This window comes from Megascapheus bottae, chromosome 2 (assembly GCF_031878675.1).
Source record: "Megascapheus bottae isolate mThoBot1 chromosome 2, mThoBot2.hap1, whole genome shotgun sequence".
NCBI classification, from domain to species: Eukaryota; Metazoa; Chordata; class Mammalia; order Rodentia; family Geomyidae; genus Megascapheus; species Megascapheus bottae.
In genome coordinates this window covers 67691082-67712391 of record NC_143510.1, presented here as the reverse complement: position 1 = coordinate 67712391, position 21310 = coordinate 67691082, and the positions used below count along the sequence as shown (strand labels likewise).

At 35.8% G+C, this 21310-nt stretch overlaps 1 protein-coding gene across 4 annotated transcripts in view; it reads right to left on the bottom strand.

The window, feature by feature from the left end:
- Syt1 (synaptotagmin 1) overlaps positions 1-21310 on the bottom strand; it is a 374220-nt gene that overhangs the window by 124216 nt on the left and 228694 nt on the right. For 3 of the 4 annotated variants that reach the window (XM_090328295.1, XM_090328296.1, XM_090328297.1), the window contains 4 exons: positions 17316-17500; positions 11494-11616; positions 7477-7644; positions 3599-3766 (listed from right to left, as the gene is read on the bottom strand). In XM_090328295.1, the coding sequence (XP_090184421.1) occupies positions 3599-3766; positions 7477-7644; positions 11494-11616; positions 17316-17500 (644 nt within the window). The remainder of the gene's footprint in view (positions 1-3598; positions 3767-7476; positions 7645-11493; positions 11617-17315; positions 17501-21310) is intronic. The other variant, XM_090328298.1, reaches the window with a different exon arrangement.

The following is a 21310-nucleotide window of genomic DNA, read 5'->3' as shown; positions in this document are numbered from 1 at the left end:
ACACACACACACACACACACACACACACACACACACACACACACACACACAAATGCACACACGCACACACGCGCACACACACACACACACACAGAGAAAGAGAGAGAGAGAGAGAGAGAGAGAGAGAGAGAGAGAGAGAGAGAGAGAGAGAGAGAGAGAGAGAGAGACAATACATAGGAACAACATCAGTTCTTTCATACTCCTTGGCCACAAAAGTACCATAGGGAATAATAACTTTGACCCATTCCACAAAGTGTTCAGTAATTGACTAGTAGAAGCCAAAAACTTGTGTCCCATTTGATTGAATATGTGTTCTCCAAATGCTTTTCTGTGAAGTAAATGTTTTTCTAATTAAGCTTAAAAATGTGAAATTTTCTTGCAAAATTGATTTTCCATTAAGACACTAAAGTAGTTTCTCTTCCCTTCTGCTTGGGTACTAATTAAATTATGTCCCAACTTGTTTTAATTCAGCAATCAATTTTTTTCTTTCTTTCTTTCTTTCTTTCTTTTTTTCTATTTGAATCTCATTAAAAAATCACTCTTCAATGAATTCAGCACAAACCAGAGGTGATAGACTTATTTTTAAATGGAGGTAAAACAGTACTGGTCAAGACAAGGAGTTTGTAGCCATCAGGGCAGAGTCTCCGTATTTGCAAAAAAGGGCCCAGTGATTTTCTGATAACACTTATTTCATATATATGTATATATATATATATATATATATATATATATATATTTAGAGATACCCATACTGCAAAGCACAAGGGGATGGGACAATTAAAAAGGAACAAAACATAAAATAGTGAACTCTTTTGTTGATGTGATACAAGACCACACCATCTGATGTAGATGGACTGAGACTTTCTAAAATAGTCATAAATTCATAAGAAGAGAAAAAATAGAGTCATAGATCCTGATGTAATGTTTAAAGTAACTATGGGAACATATTAAATGAATGAATGATTCTAACACATGACAGTTGGCTTCAGATATAACCTATGAGTGATGTGAATAATTACTATCTGAATGATTCAAGGAAAAGAAAATCTCTACAAGTTATCATGCCCAGCTAAGGCTTTTGCTATTGGAAACCTTTCTGTAAATGAAAGAATGGTACCTACTGATTTCACAGGATGGTGTTGAGGTCATATACTAAGAGGACAATTGGATGAAATGAACAGTTTCATATGTAACCACCTCCTGAAAACTCAGAGGATATATATATTTCTGTTTTGAAGCAACAAAAGAAAGAATGTGGAGCCACGTCAAGGTCAAATTCCATCCACCATCTGTTAGAAGGTAGGGAGGTGGCAAGAGGGAACAGTCAATTGTGTAACATCAAACAAGGAGACAAAAAAATGGCAAGCTGGGCACATTGACTCACACCTGTCATCCTAACAATTTAGGAGGCTGTGATCTGAGGATCAAGGTTCACAGCCAGCCTGGGTACAAAAGGACCTGAGATTCCTATCTCCAATTAGCCTCTAGAAAATGGGAAGTGGGGCTGGGCTCAAGGGTAAGGCAGTTGCCTTGAGCTGAGGAGCTCAGGGACAGCGCCCCGGCTGAGTTCAAGCTCCATGACCCACAAAAAATGGCAAGAGGACCTAAACCATAAGGTGATTGGAACTGAGTTAAGCTAAGGAACACGATCCAGACAAATGGAAAGTTCACAGTGCTAATTTAACAGTGGGACCTGTGTTTGTGTTTCTTCCTGGTACTGTTTCTCTGATCTACAACTTGCCTTTTTGACATATGTACATATGAGAGCCAACCCAGGCTCTTGTGTGGGTAGTTATTTTATTTTATTTTTTTAAAAAAAACAACCCTCAAAACCACAGAAAACAAAAAAAAGAATTGGAGCTCTTTTAATTTTGACTACTTGCTACATACCAGACTTTATGCTAGGTATTTTACATTCTATTGCATTTAATCTATAGGTGAAGCACTGAAAAATGTTAGATCATTTGCTATATTAAGAACTGAATTTGAGAGAGCTTGAGTCATCAAGTAGCCTCCTGATAGTCTCAGTATTAGAAAACAGATCAGTGAAGAGAGTAACTCGGACATATTTGATGCTACAGTATTGCAGATCATTTTCTAGAAACAAATTCAATTAGCCATAAGCAAGATCATGAGAGTCAAAAGGGGACACAAGACTGAAACTACATGAAGTCAAAATGCTTATTGTTTTTACTTCAAAAAAAGGGTCACATTTCTAGGAATATAATAATATTCTGTAAATATTTTTATGTTGAATATTCTTGAATAATTCTGGTAACAAAAATTTTAGGGAGAGACGAAATGGTTATTATAGGCCAAAAAACATTAAATGAGACTCCATCTCAATCAATGTCACTGCACAGTATTCACATGTGCAATCCTCATATACTCAGGAAGTATAAATAAGTAGATCAGAGACCAAGGTTGATTTCTAGCAAAAATAAGAAGTAACTATAGCAAAAATACAAAACCTTAGCTTCAAAATCTACAGAAAAAGACTGTTATTATGATCCTATTTGGATAAGCTATAGAAAGATAGATACATATAATTCCAGGAAAGTAGAGCTTAACTTAAGACATTTTATACCACCTAACTATGATAGTAGAGAGAAAAACCAAAAAACCATTTTCAATATGGCAACCAGGAATCTTGGAAAACTTTCACTGTGTTAGAGGTATGAAGCTTGTAGCTGTAGATAGCTGATGGAAGGCACATGTCATCCATAGTCTTGAATTTCTGTGTTAGCCTAGCCTCTCTGATCTGTATAGCCCAGACATGACCACATCTTATTAAAATTCAGCGATAGATGGTTTCTAAGAGACTGAAGCTATTTGCAGCCCCTTAGACAATTCTAGTCATACATCAGTAGCTGAAACAAGGGATTGGAACAGAGTTGATTTAGGAATGTGGAAAGGCAAAAGTTTGGCTTTTCTGTATTGGCCTGCTGTGTTCACTAAGAAAAATAACCACTGTCAGGAGAACAGAGCTTCATCAAATAGACGTCATTACTACTGAGCAAAAAATGCACCAAGAATATTTAACTGTCCTTTTTAAATCACACAAAATACTAGGCTAAACTATTAAAACCGGGAAAACACAATAAGAAGAGGATTATTAAAAGGCAAGGAATGTAAAAAACATATTTGTGAGTTATAGCTGAAGTTTTAACCATTATGCAGAATAATCTTGGAAAAAGTGCCACTTTATTTCATTGTAATAGGTGTTGAACCCATGAAGAAAACAAAACCAAAATGGTTGTGAAAAACACAAAGAAATGAGATGTCTTTTCATTGTCTTTTTAATGGTGTGTGTGTGTGTGTGTGTGTGTGTGTATGTGAGTGTGTGTGTGTGTGTGTATGTGAGTGTGTGTGTGTGTGTGTGTGTGTGTGTCCAGTGTCCAGAGATGTCATTTATGGAATTAAAAACTCTCTCTTTCAATAACTCCTTGAATATTTTCCCATGAGATTATACAATTTCTCTGACCCTGTTTGGCTTGCTGTCAAAGCCCATGGCCCCTGTCACAGTCAGTAAAGTGAACAATGATCAACAACTGGCAAACACAGTTTGTTCTAGCAGTAACGTTGATGATTGTCTTACCTCTTCCTTCTCAGCACTTTGCAGGTCACGCCATTCCTCAGTTACGTGACCAAAATCCACTGTGTTCATGGGAACTTTGAATTCCCCAATGATGTCATGCTTGGAGAAACGATCAAAATCATACACGGCCATCACCAGAGTTTTGCCACCCAACTCCGAGTATGGGACCTACAGAAAAAAGAAAGGAAGATAAGATGTCTGGTCACCAAAACAAACACACAAAGAAAAAAAAACTACTTAAAACTGGCTGTTACATATTTTGGTTTTAGAAAGAGAACTTTCTTTCTTGGGGAGAAAATGAGAACTTGTCATGGTCACATGGTTTTATTGCGAAGTACTATAAGCTGTATTGTTGAGAACAGATCTTACTATTAATTATGCTGTAAATACTTCAGGATTCATAAACTAATAAACAAACCAGTTACATTTGACTGTATGAATTTCTTTTGCAGAATATTTTGTTATCATTGCCTTAACCTATATTATCAGGGTATGTCTCACCCATAGTTTTTTGAAATAATGTTTCAAAGGTTCTGTTAACTCTTTCAAAGCCACCTAGACCCCCAAAGTGTAATGCAACACAACTTATTAAGAGATATAGAGGAATATGAGAGTACTTAAATGAAATTCACAAGGTGCCTTGCCTACTCTTGGCAATGATTTCCTGATTGACAGGGACTGACTAGAAAAATGGATGTTTTGAATATCAGAGACTCATTATAACGTGGATCTCGCAGCTTATGCGTAGGTATGACACTTTAGCAGGAGTAGTGGCAAAAGGCGAAAAACTGGTGAATTCTCCAGCTGTTCAGATGTACCTGGGACATGCAATAGGTTGGAAAGTTTATTAGTGAAATTTTTAATATTCAGGGGAAAACTGTGTAATCCAAGTAAGCTATACCTCCGTAACTGGGTAGAAATCCCTAATTAAGAAATTGTTTAGATATGTATTAAAAGTTTGATCTGCTGGGCACTATTGGCTCATGCCTGTTATCCTAGCTACTCAGGAGGCTGAGTAGGATTGCTTTTCAAAGCCAGCCTAGACAGGAAATTCCTGAGACTTTTATCTTCAGTTAATCATAGAATAAGATTGACGTGGCTAGGTTGATCAAGAAGTAGAGTGCTAGCCTTTAGCAAAAGGAGCTCGGGGACAGGGCTTAGGCCCAGAGTTCAAGCCCCAGGATTTAGGGGTGGGGAGGGAAGTCTGATCAGTTTTCATACGCTTACTATTTTATTAGTGTAAATAGCCATCTTATACTTGAGTAGACATTTCCCAATTAAGTCAGTCCATTAAGAATGGAAGAACTGGAGCTGGGAGTTTGGCCAAGTAATAGAGTGCTTGCCTAGCATGCACGAAGACCTGGGTTCACTTCCTTGGTACCACATACATAGAAAAAGCTGAAAGTGGTGCTGTGGCTCAAGTGGTAGGGTACTAGCCTTGAAGCAGTGCTCAAGTCCTGAGTTTATGCCCCAGGACTGGCAAAAAATATAGGAAAGAAAGAAAGAAATCAAGAAAGAAAGAAAAGAGGAAGGAAGGAAGGATTACCTGATCTTATATACATTAAAAATGTTTACTCATATACATTAAAAATGTTTACTTTCCAAAGCGTTTATTTTTTTGTCATTTATTCATCATGTCTGTAATCTTAGTAAAAATAATGTAATTAAAAACTAGGCATATTTTTTTCCATTTTAAGGGGAATCTAGAATAAACCCAGAAGAGCTGAAATTCAAGGGAAGAAACAAATTTTATGCCAGTGATCAATGTTTCATTATAATTATAAAGTCTCTCTAAATGTTTTGATGATTGTAGTAACATCACAATAATCAAGAACCTGTGTCTGGAGTTAGAGAGACTTGAACCTAGATATGATAACTTTCTAGTTGGAGGACAAGCGAGCTAATTGTGACAGCTGACAGTTTCCTTGTTCATCAATTATGATAATCATAGTATTTATTTCCTGGAGCCTTTTAGACCTGCATCAATATAAAATACTTAGCACCTAGTAGGTACATAAGAAATATTTGTTATTGATTAATATTTCTTTTAGTTTGTTTGATAGAATAAAAGGATGAATTTGGTTTGGGGTATATTGAGCTCCTGTTATAAAGATTTTACTCAGTTTAACAGTCAATGATCTTTACATTGTCTCACATTTTCTTTCTACTATCTAGAAAAATCGACGTATTTCTTAAACATTTCTAATATACTGTACTTTGATTTATTTATGGCTTGTTCAAATATGAATGGAATAAAATAGAACTTATAAAAAATTTATAGCCAGTTACAAAATCTGAGGAATTGATATTTCTTTGTGCCATAGAAATTACTAGTAAAATTACTAGCAATATATTTTAAAAAATCATCTATAAGTAACTCAAAAGACCCATAGTGAGATTTCAAATAAGTATGAATCTGCTTACTAAATTCTAGTTAGAGACTACATCTAAATAAAAATTAACATATCAGATGCTGTTGATTATTGTTTGGAATGTTTTCGAAGTTTGTTTGCTCCATGTTTTCTGGGATATGGATTACAAAAACCGAGAATCTCCAGAATGATATTACTGCAACTTTAAATTACCTGGACACAGAAACATTATAGGCTTTTATTTTTGTCCCCATATTTTTATTATTATCATTATCAATTAGTTGTACAAGGGGTTTCATTTTTGACATATCCATATACCTGTCTATAATGGACCTTGATCAGTCTCATTCCTTTGATTATTCTCTCTAATCTTTTCCTTTTCTTTCCCAACCCAATTTGAACAAGCCTCATTGTTCTATTTTATCCATATACAAAAAGTATTTTGACTGTGTTCACCTCTCCTCGTCCACTTTAACAACCCATTCTGAAAAGACTTTGGTCCTGAAAAACTCAGATATTTCAGAATAAGTTAGGAAGATATTGCTTTATCACAAAACTGAAATGCAGGTTCAGAGATACAAGATTGGTCCCCAGCTTCATCAATTTTTATCTCCCTTGAGTGTGGCTGCTGGTGTGAGTCACATGCTATCACTCAGCATGGCTGATGGACAGAGTGATTTTGAATGTGCCTGCTGGCATGTTTCATTTTTCAGAAGTGCATTGTTCTAAGCAATGCATTTGAAAAATAATTTCCCATATTCCATCAAAAGAATGGTTTTTATGAATGCCTTCAAGCTGAGAGCTACAAAGATCCCTGAGGCCTATAGGGCATGTTTTTCTGACAAGTTATGAAATGGTCAAAATGTCTCTCGTTTATTGTTTGTCAACTGATGTGTCTTGACAAGATAAAGAACATCAGGGAAGATCCTACAGTAAAGGAAAAATGCTAGACAATGTGCACAATCTTTTTGTTGATAACAGAGGAAAAGATTTAGTGTGTTCAAATATTGCTTTTTACATACCCAGGATTTTTGCAACATGACTAGGGCCCATGGTACACCATGCAAGTACTGCAACATAGCTTACTTGGTTCAATAACTGGAACCAGCTTGATCTACTTTTCACAAAGTTTGAAATTCAGGAAAATAATTTATTCCTTAGGCTTTATTTTTGGCAAAAATAGGGATGGTGGATATTTGATTCTATTGGCACATTTGAAGCAGACTTATTTTGAAGATGTGTCTGTGACATTGTGAATATGAAAAAAAATCAATATTCCCTTCTGAAAAGATTGAGCTGAATCTGACCTTGACCCCATTTCAGTGCAATATAGAATCCTCACTAGACAGAGGACAAAGATTTTGAAGAGTCTGAATACAGTCATTGTATATCCCAGAATAACTATTCAATCCATGTGTGTCTATATGTCAGGATGAAACCAGTCTTATTATAAAAAAATCTAAAACAATAAAAGAAAGGTTGTAAGTAAACACAAGAAAAATATACCTTGAAAGTAAATTGTTCATTGAAGACAGGATTCAGGGTTTTCCGGTGGACCTTTGTCTCAAATTTCTTCTTTTTGTCAGGCAGCAGAAACACCTTCACATAGGGGTCAGAAGTGCCCCCCATGTCGAGGGCAGGCAGTTCAGCAGCCTGGATGATCCCCACGAGAAGCTGAAATGTGTGACAGAAAAGAACCACACACGTTGGTTGTTGTTGGACATCTGGGGAAAGATTGATTTGTTCACAGGGCTGCCTATTGTAATATCTCCCCTGTTCCTCTTTGGCTTTTAACAAACTTTCATTCTTTTACAAACCTGAACAAGGAAGGCAAATGAGATGAACTCTCTAGACTTCAGAGACCCAATTATGACAGATGCAAGCTCTGGGAAGCCTAGTTTTAAGCACAAAAGAGGCTTTAAAAGGTTGCTGATTACAGTTAAATATGGAATTCATACTTGCAAAAGGGTTGCAATCAAATAACTTTCCAGTTGCTAAAAGCTCTTGTGCATTGTTTTTCTTTCCAGGGCATGATTTCTGAGTGGAAATAAATCGTTAAACAATCACGAGTCTGTAATTACAAAGTAGGATTTATTTTTCTTCAGTAAAGTCTGAGAATAGCTAAATACAAATTTCTTACAAATTGGCTACCACTTTGTGATAAAAAGAAAATAAGCTCTCTAAGGTTTATCTTACTTGACCTTACTTGTATGCTGGCTACTTTTTCCTTTAAATTACAATAGCATTATTATTGTCTAGTACATTTTGCATTTAGATATAGGACATGGGGTTAAAGGAATATAATTTGAGCTTCCTAAAGAGGAAAGGGAGATTATAGATGTGTTTTGCAATGCTAGGTAATCAAGTATCTGATTTTTTTCTAAATACATCAGAAACTCAACTTAAAAAAAATAACGGGGGGGCTGGGAGTTTGGCCTAGTGGTAGAGTGCTTGCCTAGCATGCATGAAAACCTGGGTTCAATTCCTCGGTACCATATACATAGAAAATAGTCATAAGTGGTGCTGTGGCTCAAGTGGTAGAGCTCTAGCCTTGAGAAAATCCAGGGACAGTGCTCAGACCCTGAGCCCAAGCTCAGGCCTGGCAAAAAATAATTGGATAGATGCTTCATTTATTCAAGTCTGTTTTCTGACTTGCACAAACCTAAATCTCATTAAGAATATTAGATTATAACACTGTTAATATTTTTACAAAGGAAAGAAAAGGAGCGACTGGACAAGTTTAGATAGCCTGTAAATAGAGCTTTCATGTCAATAGACTGGTTTAAACCTTTATAGGAAAAAAGAGGTAGACCTACTATGTGGAGTATTTACTAGTTAGTAAATGCAGGCACTCCAAAAGTTTTCAATTCATAGTGTAAACTTAATCTGAGTAACTACTCAAATTATCACAGGAGTTTTTTTAGCTAACAGAGAAGAAAAATTACATGTAATTTCTGTAAAACCGACCCATCATATCTGTAAGTACATTTTGGACCATATTCTCAAGGAGTATTTTGTGTCCATTTAAAGGCTTATGTACCTATTGTGTAATGTCATCTTTCAACTATAGAATGTTAGTACACAAAACAGAGACAGATGGTCCAAGAATAACTACTGGAGGAAATGGTGTATAAAGACAGTCAAGCTAATAGCTGTCTCATGGTTTGCTAAATTTGTATTTAACAGTTATTTTTATGTGACAAGTTAAATAAGTCTGATCCTACTTCTTCATTCTCATTAAAAATTAATTTTATTTTGGATGGAGAAAATATCAAGAATATAGTAAAACTCTAAAAATAGCTCATTTTTTATTTTAGATATTTTGGGGAGTTACTTCTAAGCTCCCTTGACTTCAGCACAAAAGAAAAATATTATCTTTCTAATAAGCATGAAAATTTCTCAATTAGAGTATTTTAGAGGTTGTCTTTTAGCTTTGCTTAACAAGTATCTTCAATGTTTCTCAGACTTCATCTTTCCTAACTTACAGGAATCATTTTATATTTTAAATTAGTTAAGAATGTTACATTTATATATTGTTTTCTATTTCTGTAGGGCCTTCTAAATCCTGAAAAGAAAATGCCACTTTATAGATTTAATATTTGTTGAAAACAGTAATAAATGTTCTCTCATTACTTCTAACAAAGACAATCATTGCTATAAGTTATATTCTTAAAAACTTGTATGCTGAAAAAAATGATACTAATAGAACTCAATGCTCACTTAAAAGTCTTACAATTATGATTAACCAGGAGATAGCACTAGATTTTTTGCTAGTAAATAGGAATGGAAAATAAAATGGGAAAATACTGGTTATATAAAAGGACATTAAAGCCATGGAAAACATGGTATATGCCAAGGTAGCTTAAGATGACCCATGTCATATACATAAATAATATCTAAGTAATAGAATATTTTGCTCCTAACCAACTCCTGTATTTTGTAGAAGTGATAGAATGGATACAAAATGCCTTTTTCCATTAATTGTAAATGTTATCTTTGTAAACATACCAATAAGCCCATATGCAGTGTTCTAGAATTCAGGGTTCTAGAAGTAATTAGCTAGAGCTATAATGCAGCTGAACTAATTATTTTCTAAATATGATAGAATACATCCATACATACCCTTCTTAGGTAACCATTTGAAACCTTGGAAGTTGAGACATGATTCCAATTATTGATCCCTATATGTAGTACATAGTTTCTGCAACTGTAGATAGCACTTTCCTTGGACCTTAATCCGCAAAGCTGAGCATTTGGTTTCATTTGCCATTATCTGCTGATCAAACTGGCTATCAGTAGCACATATTTTAGTAGTAGTCATTGTACTTAAAGTTACTTATTCTTCCTCAAGCAAGGGGATGAGTGAAGCCAAATGAACTAGAAAGACTGGAACTTGTCTAGTTGGGCTATTGTCTTATAGATTCCTAACAACCCTGTCGTTTGCACTAATTCTTATCTAGCACTTTCACTTCTTCCATAATTTAGAAGTTAAAGGACATCTCCAGCAATATCTTAGGTCCTAGCAGGTCTTTATAGAGAGATTTTAACAATTACCTTTGAACCCTCGTGGTAATATTGTCAGTAAGATGTAGGTAACATTATCATTCATCAAATGTAACTGAGAAATTGATGTAGGAATATCATTTTCATCATTGTTTGTTCCTGGTCATTTTGAAGCAGGGTTCAAGGATATTAGAAAGGAAATATTTCTACTTTTCTAGAATGTTTGTCACATTACTACTGGGGACGTCACTTGGCAGCATGATATTGTTAACAGGTGTTTTTGGTTTTATAGTTTAGGAACCACTGGCAATATTTCATCTTTCTTCTTCCTTTTCTGGGGGGGGGGTTTGAACACTGGGCCTGGGCGCTGTCCCTGAGCTCTTCAGCTCAAGGCTACCACACTACCCCTTGAGCCATAAGAGTCTCATGGACTTTAGTGCCCAGGCTGGCTTTGAGCCTCAATCCTCAGATATTGGCTTCCTGAGTAGCTAGGATTACATGCGCAAGCCACCAGTGCGCTGTAAATCATTACTGATTCTTTATCACATAGTTTCATTAATTTTCCAAAACTTTTTCTCGAGTGTAATCCAATTCAAAGGGCACTGGCCCTGTTTGGATTCTAAGCTATATTTCTAATGTGCATCCCTGTTTGTCAATGTTCTCGGTTAAGTCAATGAAATCCATGGAAGGTGATGCCAGCTCAGGCTGAGGGAACCATGTGGGCAAAGCCTGGCAGGAAACCCTCAGGAACAGAGTGATTACTTCAGGTTAATTCGTATTCTGCCTGCCTACTCTAAGTGCCAGAGTAGATGTAATCTGTTGAATACTGTGAATTCTAATTATCAGAAGTTAAATTAGCAAGTAGGGAACTGCCTGTACTTAGAAATTATTTCATCAATAGCTTAGATAATTGCATTTTCCCCTCACAGCAAATGAAATATTTTAAGAAGTATCTTGCTTCAATTTCTACTTGATAATGTCAGAAAATGTAATGGAATTAGAAGACATTTTCCCTTATACCTGGTTATTCTGGAAGTCGTAATCCAGGGAATATTGAAGCTTTCCCAGTTTCTCCTCTTCTTTGGGTTCCTCTTTTTCTTCCCCGTCAGTCAATCCAGTCTCAGCATCATCATCCTTAAGGGCCTGTGATTAGGGAAAGGGATCAATATGAATTTCAAGGACTTTTCTTCAGAATCCAAGTGACACTGGCCCTGTAATTATACCTCTAGGCTATGAGAAGCAAGCACTAAAATGCTGGGAATATGTTGGTCTGACACACATTTACGTTTGCTTCTTATGTTTTTTTAAAAATTCCACTGGTGCAAGGAAATTTTCCCCCCAATCAGCAGGCAACATGGAAGCAATGGAAGAAGCCCCTCAGAGTATGGCAAGCAAAACTGTAAAATTGTGCAAAGAAAATGGGAAGTCAGTACTATATCTGGCTCTGAGAAGAATGGATTGATTTCTTGCTAGTGGGACACACATGCTATCAACCAGGCCAGGTTTCACATTCTTGTTGTTTAAAGAAGTCTTCAGCATCAGGTAAACCATCATTACTACATGCAGTGCAGTTATATGAATGAGCTGTGTAGCCTCTTGGTGCCTTATTTCCTCAAATGAAGGTGGTTGCATAAGGGATCCTCAAGGACTCTTAATTCCCTATATTTCACATATGCATGTGTGATGATTAAGGAAAAAGAAGAAAAATCCATGCCCCTAGCAAATGCATGTTGAGAGAAAGTTTGCTCCAATTCCAGCAGTCATTTATCATTGATGCTGATAACAGCTCCACAGAAAGCTAGGCTGAACTAAATTGATTTGAGTCTCTACTTGACATTACAAGATAAAAAGAATCATAACTGCAATTTTGTAAACAATTCAAGTTGGTATTAAATATTAGAGAACAAATACCATGCTGTTGAACTAGCAAAACTTAGTCTTGCCAATTAGTTGCTTTTTTAATATCTAGAAGTTACATATAATATAGATTAACAGACTAGAAAGCTCAACTCATAGAATATATCCAAAATGCTCCTCTCTTTTAAAAATCAAAATATATAACTTATTTTTCTATTGTGTAAAATTTTCTATAACTATCAATTATAAAGTTTATTAAGATCAAAGGTTATATTCTAGGAATGTAGCTATTGTTGCCTTAAAGAAGTTATAATAATTCATTAGAAATATTTATTTAAAATAAAAATCATGAAATATTGTTTTTGATCACTAGAAATGTTGAAACATTAAAATTCTTTGTATTAGCTATTTGCATTTTTCCCTGGTTAACTGATATACTCAGGAATCAATTCATACTTGCCTTTCTATTGTGTTGTTTGATGTGTTTTTATTGCTTTGTGAAGGCTCTTTGTATCTTCTGCTGTTGAGACCAGTGAGATACAAATATGAATATACAGTGAATCTGGTCTCCTGCATTTTGATTGTCAAATTTTCAGTGCTGTGCGTGCATGCGCGTGTGTGTGTGTGTGTGTGTGTGTGTGTGTGTGTGTGTGTGTGCTGGTTTTACTGCAATCTTTGATAGAAATTGAGTTAAAGCATATACCTGGTTTAATGGCTCTATATCTTTGGCAAAATTTAGAATCTCAACTACTGTCAGCTCTCAGACTGATTCTAAGAATTCTTACAGGATGCAAATGCGAGACGTGCAATCAAGCATTAGACAGGCATGGGAATGACCAGATGATGGTCCTGCCACTTTTGTACCTCCATCCTCTGTACCACATGGTCTTTTGTCTGCCTGTTTCTTTATTCTGAGAAAAGATCCTCTCCTTTCTAAAATTCTACTTACACAGAGACACTCAGTGGCACTAAAAACGACATCCTAGTCTTTCAATTTTACAATATTTTTTTTTTCCAGTTAGCTCCACCCAGCTCACTCCACTGTTATCCTATAATACTTGCGTGCATCTTAGGTGAGTGGAGCTCCTTCTCAGGTGAGAAGAACATAGAAACGGGGCTGAGCTGTGGTTACAGAGGCTTCCTTTAGTGCTGCTTGAAATTTCTCAGAGGATGAGAATTTCGAAAAATTGAAAACGACTACCACTATTACGGGCATCTGTGTAAAACCCTTTACAAAGTTAGTTAGGTCCCCACTATCTAATTTAGGAAATTTACTTTTATACATGGATGTTTCCTTGAAAATAAAAAAATGTTAATTTACTGGTAGCTAAAGATGAGAAATAACATCATTATTTAAAAATTTGCATTAATATTTGAAGTTGAGAGACAAAGGTGTCACTGAAGGGAACATGAGCTAGTGTTGTGATGCGAAAAGTCTACTGAGTTTAATTAGAAGACTTTAGGCTATGGAATCCCATCGATTTTTTAAAAACCTTGGCTAAGTATAAGACAATAACTCTGTCAGAGAGGGTGTGCTAAGAAAATTTACTTAGGTAGTTTGCCCTCTTGGAAGATTTTAACCTTAAAATAATAGCAAATTATTTAATGAATACTTCTGTCTGAAAAATCTACCTGAGACAATACAGTTATACAATAAACAATTATACATTAAAATACTTTTTCAGAACTCTTAGAAATAATCATGTATCATGTTTCACCCTAGTGCAGCTCGAAACAGATGACATATTAAATCTTTGTGCTTTTTATCCATGATAGATTTACAAGACCATCTCTGCAATTATTCTGCATAAAAGAGGCTGAAATTTATTATTATTTTTTAGTGCTACTGCTCATCCCAAAGCAAAGAAATGGATTATCGTAACAAATGCAAGGCTTAAACAAGATATTTTCTGTCCCATCACATAATTCAGATCTTTTAAATCAGTAGCTATTACAGCATCATAAGAGCAATTTTTTTCCTTATAGAAACATATTTAGAAGAAAAGCCTTGTAAAGTCAGCAATTTTAGCACTAGGTGTAGCCTTTTCATGGTTGCAAAAGCTTTGATGTAAACATCAGGCTTTCTTTTGAGTTTCTAGAGTTTGGGACCCATACGTCCAGTTTCACATTGAAAAGGTGTTTAGAAGGAGCACTTGTTCCTTCCCAGTCACACTATCTGGATTGGGATTTCATGAGACACACTGAAAAGGCGGTACAAAGGGACTTGCCTGTGTGTGTCTATCAGGGTGAGAGTTGAGCTTTCTAATGCTGGTACAACAGAAGTGATAAACACTTGCACTGTTATAAATTAGAATCTTACATCATACAGAACAAATTCCAGAAATAAAAATAAAAATTTCTGTGAATGTTTTAAAAATGGAAACATTTTATGGCTCCCTTCTCCCCACCACAAATCAGTTTAGTTCAGCCTCTTGATGTGTGTCAGAATGGTGTGCCCTCAGCTGTGGAGCCCCAGCTGCCAGGCCAATGAATGTATGTCAGCCTTGACTTAGGGATGTTTAGTAGGAGAGGAAACCTACCGCAAGGGACAGTCCAGAACAGTCATGAGACATAACACAGATAAGGAGGACATAGAAGGAAGAAATAAAAATTAAAGTATCCACACACATTAGTGAAAACCATGGAGAAACAACTTTCCAATCTAGCATTTCACAAGTTGTGAAGTTTCAAGGTATAAAACATAAAACCTTTCGATCTCAACCCTATGTAACACACATATCTAGCTGTAGTTAGTTTTGCAATCAATGCTGAAGGTTCCAGGGTTTTTTCTTAGTTATAAAAGCTTACTAAATAGGCACACAACCATGAGTACTGAAATTTGAATTTCTGTGAGTTTGGCATGGATTGAAATTAAATTTGCCCACCTCCACTCCATGCTTACTTCAATATCATGTTTGAAATATTTCAGAAATACAACTTTTAACAATGATTTTAATTTGCCTTCATGTTGTTCAGAACTCACCATTAATTACTCTTTCAGGCTTTAATGGTAGCATAAAGTACTATGATAGAACTGTTTATCATTTGGGCTTATTTTCATTTATTTCAATTATATTTCATTCTGTAGATCAAATTGCCATATACACTAGAAAAAAGACCTATTTATATGATATACTTAAAACCATAGAAAGTACTTTTTTTGGGTGGTTGGAATTCTAAGTATTTTACTATAACAAGGTTCCTATAAGTTATCATCTTAGTGTTTCCCTGTTGGTTTATTTTCTTCCCTTCTCCAGATGAATAGGTGACTGATGAAAGACATTAATCACCATCAATAGTCATTTATCCATGGTATAACAGAGGCAATATATACTTGCACTATGTTATAAATTAGAATCTTACATGATACAGAACAAATTCCAGAAATAAAAATAAAAATTTCTTATTCTACAAGGAAACACTACAGGTCTCAATTAACATTTTCTAGAGCATACAATTGTTAATTCCAGGACATAGCAAAATCACATTTGAATTCCACAGCAAATCATGAAAATGATAGTATTGTATATTCAAATTTATTGTGTTTAAAGTTACTGCTAAAATGGCATGCATATTTTTCAGTCCATGAAGGAGATCATTTCCACACTTGATCTCCCAATAAAATGTCTAATGAAATCTGTATCAAATCCTTCTTGTTATGGAAACTGTTGAAATGAAGCAAAGGCATGAATCAAAATTTCAGTTTCTACTTAAAAAATTTACCAAGGAGAAAGATCCTGATTAGCTATCTGTAGCTGAATGCATATGCATGCCTTTGATAAGTGATCCAAAACTGTTAGAGGTAATGAATTCTTTCTACTATAAACTCAGCCAAAGCTCTGTCGAGTCTAAAGATGAGTACTACATCCATTTTCTACCTCTGAAACCAAGCAAAAGGGAAGGGATAGGAAATGATTCTCTATGAAATGGTTGCAATTCGATTCGAAAGGGTCTTTGAGAAAAAAACTTTAACGCTGTAACTGGAAAGAGTTTAGTGTTCTGAATTTGTAGGTGACTAGGAAACTTCAAATATACCTAAAATGTCTCTTTCAAACTTGATTCACTTGTGCTTAAGGAGATCCATGTATTTTTTGAGCTTAATTACAACTAATACCAATAGGAAAAACTGATAAAATTATATATGTTCGTATTTGGGAATAAATAGAAGTTTTGAGCCATCTGAGAGGAAACAATGACAGCTATAAGTGTAGTTTCTATGAAAAATCTCTCATTTACACTTTAATACGAATTACATGTTCCTTAGAAATATTCAGTGTAAGGGTTATTTCAAATGTAAAGGACATTTCATAATTAGCATTAATAATGCTAATCCTGTGGCTTGAACTCAGGGCCAGAGCACTGTCCTTGGGCTTTCTCAATGCTAGAGCTCTACCACCGGAGCCACAGCTTCCAGCTTCCTCTTTGTATATGGTACCAAGAAATCGAACCTGGGTCTTTGTGCATGCTAGGCAAGCACTCTACCATTAGGCCAAACTCCTGGAGTTAAGTCATTATTCTTTACAACTGGTTACTGACCTGGAACAAAATGAAGCCATGCCACTCCATTGTTCACCATGGTAATAGAGCAGCTATAAAGCTGAGTTATTTAACAATAGCTACAGATAGTGAAAAAGTTAAAAACACGCACTTTTCAAAGTGCAACATGGTCAGGTTTTCTTTATTCTGCTTTTGTGATCATAAACACTGCTAGCCTGGTTGAAGAGATGAAATCAAAATCATCAGCATCATTGTTATGGTGGACCCAGGATGCTGTTTGGATAGTGGTGAATGGTGGCCTCCCACATACATGTCAAAGACACAGGAAAATCCCATTACTCCTTGGGATGTTGCCCAAGTCACTGAAAACATTAGCAGGGATCTCTTCCTCAATGACACAGAACCACAAGTTGTTTATTTCTATAAGTTCCTGGCACAGAAGGAGACTGCAACATAACTCATGAGTTAATGAGGGCTGTGTATTTTACCTGGTCTTTCATGGTCTTCCCTAAGTCTTTCACATCTTTCATGTTAATGGCATTCTTTCCTCCCTTTTCCTTCCCCTTCTTCTTGTTTTTCTTTTTGAACAAACACTTCTTGCAGATACAAAAGCAGCAGGTCAGGACTAAAAGGACCGCAACTATGGCTATGGCTATTAAGGCCCATGGTGGCACTGGAAGAGAAGAAAACACAAAAAACATCAGTAATAAATCCTAAATGCATAAAGATATCATTAGTAACACCTTAGATGCACAAAGAGGTTCTCATGCTTCAGTATATGGCCTCATTTGTGGTTTATCCGTTTTGTTTCCCTGCCTGAAGAGTTCTTTCTAGTCTTCTCACATAGACTTTCCTTTTATGTCACACATTTATATTTCCTAATATGCCAAACTAGATTTTTGTTACTGTATCCTTTCATTATTTTTCAGAGCACAGCTCTAGGATTTGATCTCGGATTTTTTTTTTCAATTCTGGCTTTCAATACTTAATGGCTGTATCATCTTGGGCAAGTCTACTAACCTATCACATACTTGAGTTTCCTCATCTGGAAAGCAGAGATAACAATGACAGATTCCTCAGAGAGGGATAAGGTGCAATGGTTAGCTCAGTGAAAGGTTAATAAAGGTTAACTTCTAATCTTCATCTATCAAATACTAGACATCATGTTCTGCATTATGGCACAGTAAGAGGAATAGACATTGATCATATACACAGAAAAACGCATGTAAGACCAGGCTTCTAGTGAAGTCTAGAAGTAGGTATTCTGAAAGTCAGTCATTGTGTGATGTAACAGAGTTGAGATAGGTTATTTGCTCAGTAGCTCTTAAACCTGGATGAGTTCAAGCTTGACATAGATGCTGTATGACTCTGGTGAGATCATTTAGCTATTCTGATATTCATCCTCTAGGAAGTAAAAATTATACAGTGTCTATTTATGTGGTTAATATATCGAGATGCTTAACATGGCATCTCACATGTAGCAAGAGCTTAATAACTGTTAGTTCTTATTTCTTCATATCCATGGAACAGGACTCAGCTATTGTGGGTAATGTTTATGGTACAGAAGCCACCATAAAACATACCTACTGGACAAATATATAAAAAGAGCCAGCCTGTGGTGGCTTAGGACTGTAGTCCTAGCTACTCAGCAGACTGAGATTTGAGAATCATGCTTTGAAACCATCTAGGGTAGAAGTGTCCATTAGCCTCTTACCTCCAACAAACTATTCAGAAGAAGCTGGAAGTGGTGCTGTGGCTCAGGTGGTGGAGTGCCAACCTTGAGCCAATGAAACTCAGGGACAGCAGCACCTCAGGCCTTGAGTTCAAGCTACTAGACAGGAATTTTAAAAAAAAAGTATAAAAGAAAGCCAAGCATGGTGGCTCACACTTGTAATCCTAGCTACTCAGGAGGCTGAGATCTGAGGATTGAGGTTTGAAGCCAGTCTGGGCACTAAAGTCTGTGAGACTCTCATCTCCAATTAACTGCCTGAAAACTGGAAGTAGGACTGTGATTCAAGGGGTAGGGTAGTAGCCTCGAGCTGAAGAGCTCAGGGACAACATCCAGGCCCCAGAGTTCAAGTTCCAAGACCGCCAAAGAGAAAAAAGAAGCAAAGAAAAGAAAAAAAAAGAAAATATGAAAACACAGAAAAATTCAGGGAAAATAGTTGAAAGAACAAGAGAAAGGGATGATTTTTTAAGAATACGAGAAGAGAAATCAAATTTATAAGCCCTTCTTAGGTTAATAAAATGTGTAAAATAAATATACTTAAATAAGCATTCAGTTTTCATTACAGTGGTCAATTTGGTAGAAGTTAATAACATTTCTTATTTGGTCTCCCTTGCACAATTTGCTTATCAAAACACAATTTCATGGAAACATTTAGGATTTAAATTTGACTAGAAAGGCATTACTCCTGATTCAAATCCTAGCTATTGAGATTAATCAAAAGTAAGTAGATTTGTCTGTTGTAATAAAAAGACGTTGGATGCTGAAATGATAAAGAAAACTTCAAGTTTCTCCAAGGCATAGAAACATCATTACTACCAATGATTGTTGAACACAAGTCAGGAATACTCTGATAAAGTAAAAGCACTTAAAATTAACCTCTCTTCAAGCCGGAGAAAACCCACTCTTGCTTTCCAGCTGGATTTTGCTTTGCAATGAAGAATATTCACTTGGCAAATGAAGCTGGCTAGTTGGTATTATACATAAGGATGTATGACATTGTAACTTTTTTCATCCACAGCAATACTTGTGGGGATATCACAGTTTCCAAGTTTCACTCAAGGGCAGTGTATTCTACTACTTGAGCCAAAAGACTCTTCTGGTTTTTTCCCCTGCTTTGGGTGGTTAATTAAGAGTCTCATGGACTTTTCTGCCCAGGCTGATTTTGAACTGTGATCCTCAGCTCTCAGGCTCTTTAGGAGCTAGGATTGCAGGTATGAGCTGTGGGTGCTTAGCATGTTTTCTTCATATCATTAAGCACCGGCTTGTTAAAAAGTTTAAATTAATGTAAGCCCATGTAACCAATGACAGTATTCATACGATTTCACTTAAAGCTTCTACCTCTTGCTCTAGTTGAAATACTGCCACGCGTGGGAGGTGACCATATGTTCATTGCAGGAAACATAGCATTAATAATGACCTTTCATTTGTGAATCTAGTGAATTATTTTCCCAGTTTGACTTTTCTGATAGACTCTCAAAGAGCTACATGAACGTCTCTTAAATTACATAAGATGAAATGGAAATGATTTGACAAGTTCACATACATAAGAGGAAAGAGAGGGAAAAAGCAAAGGTCCATGATTTAATCAAGAGACCTTAAAAAGATAGGCACATGGAATTATAGGAAGGAATTTGGAAAAGTGCAACTAGAAAGTAATCTCAAACCAAACACTGAAAATAATTTATTTCATGACCTTTATTTCTTAAAGAACTGCTGTAATTGAGATTTGCTGTTGGTTACTTCTCTGCATATCTTAACTTTGAATATGCTATATTGATTATAACTAACATTATTTTCCCTTTCAAGTTACTAGTACTTTTATAGAATTTTTGAAAAATGTTTAATGTAATTAAAATTATTAAAAAATTGATTTTAACTAAAATTAATTAAAATGATTTAATCCACCCATGTAAAAACTTGATCAGTCAACATAAAGTGAAGAAAGAGCTATTTAAAATAAATTTGGATTGAAAACTCATACTAAAGAAATTCATTTTGGGGGGAAGTCCTGGACTTAAACTCAGGGCTTGAGCACTGTCCTTGCGCTTTCTCAAGGCTAGAGCTCTACCCCTTTAGCCATAGTGCCGCCTCTGGCTTTTTCTGTATATGTAGTACTGAGGAATACAACATGCGTATTTGTGCATGCTAGGCAAGCATTCTACCATTAGGCCAAATTCCCAACCTCTAAAATAATTCATTTTACTGTATGGAGTAATCATATTTGAAATCCAACAGGTTTACAAAGAAGTAGCATCTGTTATAAATAAATAACACTATATATTTGAATTCGTTTATTTTTAACGTTCGTCAAGATTTTGGTTCATTATCACTTCAATTTTATGGATAAAATCCTAAAGACAGTAGCATGTGAATATGATTTTAGATAGTGAGGTAAAAAATGTGTTTATTGAAGATAAACTTATTGAAGGAAAAACTTCTGATGCTAGTTTCGAGGCCTCTTTAGCAGAACATTTTATATATAAAAAAAGTTCAGCTGGGTGCAGTGGCTCATGTCTATAATTCTAGCTACTCAGGAGACTGAGATCTGAGGATCAATGTTCAAAGCCAGCCCGGGAACAAAAGGACCTGAGACTCTTATCTTCAATTAACCTCCAGAAAATGGGAAGTGGGGTTTGGCTCAAAGGTAGAGTGGTAGCCTTGAGCTGAAAGGCTCAGGGACAGTGCCCAGGCTGAGTTCAAACCCCATGAGACACACACACACACACACACACACACACACACACACACACACAC